Here is a 6,000-nt window from a genome sequence, read left to right as displayed (position 1 = left end):
TCTCTGTCTCTCTTCTCACAAACTGGAACAACAACCTTATGGTAACTAAACACTTCCAAGAGGGCACACCCACGTGCGTTAATAAAAAGAGACCAAGTCAACATGGTTCAGCCCCTCTTGAGTAGCCACCTGCTTTTTCCTCATCATAGATATGTAGGCCCTTAGCTTTCCCACTGGATCACAGACTGGCAGGGCCATGGTGCTGCTGCAGAGGTTGCCTGATTTATTACTGAGTCGTGGGGCCTGGAGGACCTGCCAGGATGGGGCTGTGTGAGTCATATATCCCTGAGAGTATGAGGAGGAGACAGGGAGACGTCTCTTCTCAGCAGTGCTGGGAGAACTGAATACAGCTTTCCTCCATTCCCCATAGGGATCTCTACTGGGGTGGAGATGGAACCAGACTGGAAAGATTCCCCTATTACTAGGCCACCTAGCTGCTGCCCAGGGGCACATGGGCAGCCCATGAAAATAGGGACAGGGAGTAAGAGGAAATGACACTTACTAAGTGACCATATAGCTCTGGAAATGTTCACAGGAAGGGTCAGTAGAACAAACTGAAGTTGAGGCTTGTTACCTGAGAAGTCATAGGCAGCTCTGTCTCCCCATCAAGCAGGGTCATCCTGCAATTACTCCAAAATTCACTTGAATTGATTTGGAACTCAGTTGAATATGCATTCAATTTTTTGATATATTGCAACTCTAATCCTTATTAATTTATCTTGCAGATATTACCACAATTGAGTAGCTGAAGCTTAATAACAGTGGGTCCATGATCCCTTAACAACTTTCCTGGGATGCATTTTTCCTTGTAGAGAAACTTGGTTTTCAGTTGTACTTTGACGTTTTCAAGTCCCAGCAACTGCCTCTTCTTTCTCAATAGCTGTGATGAACAGATAGATACCTTCCACCCCTCCTGAGTCCTCAATAATTTATTGCCCCCAGCCCTGGCTTCCATCTCTTCCCCTCATGGAGCAGTGCAGGGAAAGCAAAAAGGGTGAGATTGTGTCAGAGCTTCCTGGCATAGGGTAGGGTTTGGGTTTGTTTGTTTGTTTTAACAGCCTTGCTTTGTTTTATGTGATTGTATATTTGGTTACAGCAGCCAAGAGCCTCTGGGCATGATTGCCTACTAATTACAATGAAAAATAATAGTAATGCTTCTCATTACCATGATTATTATGATCAGTGGTGCTGTGCTGGGTGGGCCTGGGCCAGGGTCCAGGACTGGCAGGAATGAGGCTGGGAAGAAAAAGTAGTTCTTCCCAGAGAGAGACTCAGGCAATTATGGAGTGGGAATGGGGGCCACTAAGAAAGGGGGCACGTGGAGGGTCCTAGTCTGGAGGACTTGGGTCTGTCGGAGTCTTTGGGCTCAGCTCTTCTGCGGTTCTGACCTTAAAAATCAGGGAGCTTTGGAAAGACAGTGAATCCCTATTAAAATAGGGAGTAAAGGGACAGTGTCTCTCAACTTCTTTTTGAGTAGAAATTAAGGACATTGACTTAGAGAACTGCCTGGTATGTATCTCAGTCCTGCCCCTTCATAGCAAGTCGATATGAGTCTACTCTTTGTCTCTAAAGTCAGTTCTCTTAACCAAGGTGCCATGTAACGTGGGGCATGGTGCTTAACCTTCGAGCATCATTGTTCTCATCTGTAAAATGGGTGAAGTATCCCATTATGTTCTGTGACAAATGAATGAGGTATGTATGCAAAGCACTTAACAGTGCCTGGCACATAATATGCACCAGGAACTATGAGCAGCTCTTCACCATTATGACAGCCCTTCCTTGTCCTCATGACTTCTCTTTCAATGACTCTTTTGCCCCTCTCATCTGTTCCCACAGTCTGACTTGTCCCACAGTCTGACTTCTGTTCTTTATGGACACTGCAGTCAGAAGCACTCAGAGCCCCCCTCAGGCACTGAGAAGAGCATAGGAAGAGGATAGACATCCACCTTGGACAATACCAGTGTCAGGAGGTCAGGATGTACTCACATGAAAAAGCCTCAAATCCAAGGAGAAAACATACAAATCACTGCACTGTTATATTACACCAAGTAAAACAAAAGAAGCATTAAGTGACTGCACATTTACCAGTCCATGGGTGTTTGTTATGTTCAGTTCTATGCTGTGCCCAAGGTAAACGGAGGTGGCTAGGAGCCGAGGAAGAGTTTCTGGACCTGTTACTACACTACAGACCAATAGTACAGCGTGGCGTGTAATGAAGGGCAGTAGGAGTTCGAAGGAGAAGGAGCCCTTGAGCCTGATTTTATGGAAGAAGTAGAACTTGAGCTGGTCAGGAAAGGATGAGGGTAGACATTGGTGGGTAGCATAGGAGAGGGGGACAGTTTGTACAAGTTGGGGATGAAGAGGACAGAGAGAAGATGACATCAGCAGCAGCGCAAGTCTGAGATATATTGTGACAAATGGTGGGAAGAGATTTAGATAGATTCGTCTGGCCGGATATACAGGGTTCCAATATCCAGAGAAAACTTAGGCCATAAGAAGCCACTGCAAATTTTGGCAGGGGGGTGTTGGCATCTTTCTTCTCTACACCCCTTCTTCACTGCCCGAATGCCATTGTTCTTTAAGACCCAGCTCAGATGCCTTCTCTAGCAGCTAGCACTTCCTCTCCTGCATGCCCACAACACTTTATCTGTGTCCTTCTTAAGGCCAGAACCACTTTATGCCCTGTATTGTAATCTATAATCTCTCCTCATAGACACTAAACAACTTGAGAGCAAATCCACATCAGATTCACCTAATGTCCTCATGATGATTAGAACAATATTTTGTGTATTGCAGATACCTTAGTTGGGCCTAGTTTTGTTTTTTTTTCCAGGATTAAAAATTCATTTAAGTTTGCCCAAATAATGAGATTTATCGTAAGAAGGCCAGAAGCAAACTCACGGATGTAGGAAATGAAATGTAGCCAGGCTGCTGAGGAAACGAGCTGGAGGAGCTATCAGAAACCACAGCCCTTTCTTCTTTCAGGGGCTGCTTGGTTTCTGCCATCCTTCCTTCTCTTTGTGTTCCTTGGTTTCAGTTTTCTAAAGACAGAATCTGGTCCATTGGCAGGCTCTGGATCAGCTGTTTAATACTGGTATAACAAGCCATGGTTGTACAGTAGAGGGTGTTGGTCTTTATGGAGCATGGGGGCTGGCTCTTCAAAGGGCCATGGTTGGAGCGTGCAAACTGACCAATGTTGTAGATACAGTAGGCATTCAAAAAAGTATTTGCTAAGAAATGGATGAATGAATGAATGCCACTTGAAAGAGATTCGTCTATCAGCTGCCTGCAAGATGGGTTGGAAGGCTGACTCTGAAGTCAGGTAGAACAATTAGGGGACTGTTACATAACTGCAAAATGCAATGATTAGGGCCCACAGAGGAGAAGTGGTTCTGGGGACAGAAAAAAAAGATGGAGAAAAAAGTGAGAGTGCTAAGGAAAGTACAGGAAGATGGAATGTATGCATAGGCAAGATGAAGTTTGTCAAAAAAGATGACAACCCTTCCATTCTTATTTTCTTTATTCTTCCATCCATCCTCATTTCTTAAGATAAATGTTTACTCTTTTCTCGTAACCTCTAAATGGGGAAAAGCGTGTGTGTGTGTGTGTGTATACCCCTTTAAATGTATCTATTTTAGTCTCAAGGATGTGGAATGTTTCAAGCATTTCCAGGTAGGGGTAGGAGAAAGGGAATACATGCTTGAAAGAGAGCCTCTAAATTTGAAATCTATAAGTTTATTCTTTACCACCATTAGTGGATCCAAACAGTACTCAAAATCCACTCTTCAACATTAACAAAATTTTTTCTTTCTTTTTAAGCTACCATGTTTCTTGAGAACTGGAAGAGGTTACAGATGCGACTGGGCTACTTCTGGGACCTGACTGGTATAGAAGAGGAAGAAGTGAGTTCTCTTGCTTGCTCCTCTGGGCCCTTGCTTTGCTTTGACTCTGGAAATAGACCATTTTGAGTTGAGATAACCATTTAACATGTGCTGTCACATCAGCCAGTCACTGGCCAGTTCCCACTGTGGCAGCTTTTCTAGCTTGGCTCCATGGGCTAAGCCATGGTTGATATGCACTGATATGAAGAATTCAAGTTCCCTCTTTACTCTTGAGCTATAAGACATTGGGCTTAGTGGGTAGCCAGATGTCCCAGTGCCCCTCTCTGGGAAAAGAGATGACACAAGAGGCAAGCCTTGTAGTAGCCTTGAGATTTAATCGACATATTTGTACCTCCCATGTCATCAGTTCTAGTGAGCATAAAGCCAGAGAATAGAAATCACTCCCAGTTGACCTAGATCATAGATAGGTCAGAATGCCTTTGTGAGCTTACTGAGGGTCAAGGGAGAGGCACATACCAGATGCTGGTTCCTTTGATGCCTATGGAAAAAGAAAGAACAACTAGACCATTATAGTGTAAGCCAGTACACCATGTGTGAAACTGGAGCATAAGCTAAGGGCAAAGGGTAAGTTCTTCTAGAATCTAGTTTTATGGACAAATGACATTTAAAGGATGAGAACAAATCAGATTTCCTTCCGGGCTCTTTGAGAACTAGGGCCCCAGTCTTGATGTCAGTGAGTTGTCAAGGAGCTGTGCGCGCATGGTTGCACACTGTTATTTATTCCTCCATGCTACCGTTGACTGAATAGCAAATGTCAGTATCAGATAGGTATTCCTGATATTGTGGACATTGTAGGCGAGGTGCTGGAGACAGCATCTAGAAGGACCAGGTGGCACTTCTAGGTGCCTGAGTACCCATTTGCAAAGGTTGGCTGCAAGTATTACAGGGGCTACATGGAGAGCAGGCCTTTTCCACACTCTATTACAGTAACCGATGTGCCTTGCCTTGGGCACAGGACCTCTAGCTTTGTGGCCCTGATGTTTTATGGCCAAGCAAGTGAAATCCCCAATTTAGTTTTGTTCTTGAGCCTATGTGGCTCCCCATATCTGTGGTGGGACATGATTTCTTCTTCTTAATGCTCCAATTGGTCAGCTTGCCTTTGAGCAGATGGGTGTTCCATGACCATGTGTTGAATACATGTGCTTACTCTATCCAGTCCTATGTATTAAGCATTTACCCTGAGAATAACAGCGTCGTGGATTTCATGACAAACAAGAGAATGTACATATGAGTTCTGCCTTCAGAGAAGGTAGAGTGTTCAGATGAGGCCACACTCTCTAAGGTGTACCTGGGGCCTAACTGACAGAAGCTAATTGGACAAGAGAGGTCCACTAAGCTGAAGATTGCCTCACTTTTGGGCGAAAGACTCTTGAGGTCTGGCAGGTCTCCCTTCAACAAACACAAATAGGAACTAAAGGAGTTTTTCAGCAAGTCTCTCCCCTGGTTCCATGGGGAGGCCCCTTAGGTGGGGGCTGCACTGATCCAAGGAGATGGCTCTTGGGTTTGGTTGTTCCTTGGAGATTGGGTGATTATGGTCGGCCTAAAAACACTTGAAAAACATCAGCTCCTGTTGTATTGGTTATGTTTATTAGTCATGTACAGGTTTCTCCTCTCTAATATCATGGCACATCTTGAGTAAGTCAAAGAAAGACCAGGAGCTTAGCTTGTTGGCTTCTGGAATCTCTGATGTATAAACAATGATAAGGAAATGTGTGTCCTCTGAGTCTACTGTGAGCCAGCACCTAAATCTCTGCCTAAGAGTTATCTGTAAGTGATGAGGGAACGTGAAGTCCTCACACTTGTAGATATTTGTCCTTGGACGCTGTGGGGAAGGCTGGCCGATGAGGCCAGGTGTACACAGTTAAATTCTCCTTGAAGTAAGTCATGTGTCTTTCTGGTCCTGCACTTGCCTTGATTTGACCATGGTCTTCTTGATTAGTTAGGTGTGCTTTCCCATGCCTGGTGACTCACTATTCACATTTGTATTGCTGAATGGCTCAGTGCTGTCTCTTGAGCACTGGTGTACTTGGCAGTGAGTTACTCACTTAGGCTGTACAGGAAACAGGTCCAGGCAAGTGAGTTTTAAGATTCCCTATGG

The 6,000-nt window shown here is 44.6% G+C and overlaps 1 protein-coding gene across 1 annotated transcript in view; it reads left to right on the top strand.

Moving 5' to 3' along the window:
* ANO2 (anoctamin 2) overlaps positions 1–6,000 on the top strand; it is a 299,806-nt gene that overhangs the window by 152,977 nt on the left and 140,829 nt on the right. Inside the window, exon 13 of the mRNA XM_039874110.1 lies at positions 3,820–3,902. Within this exon, the coding sequence (XP_039730044.1) occupies positions 3,820–3,902 (83 nt within the window). The remainder of the gene's footprint in view (positions 1–3,819; positions 3,903–6,000) is intronic.

Source organism: Pteropus medius, unplaced genomic scaffold (assembly GCF_902729225.1).
Source record: "Pteropus medius unplaced genomic scaffold, Ma_sr-lr_union100, whole genome shotgun sequence".
NCBI lineage: Eukaryota > Metazoa > Chordata > Mammalia > Chiroptera > Pteropodidae > Pteropus > Pteropus medius.
The sequence above is the reverse complement of the archived record's forward strand: the minus strand, read 5'-3'. Positions and strand labels throughout refer to the sequence as shown.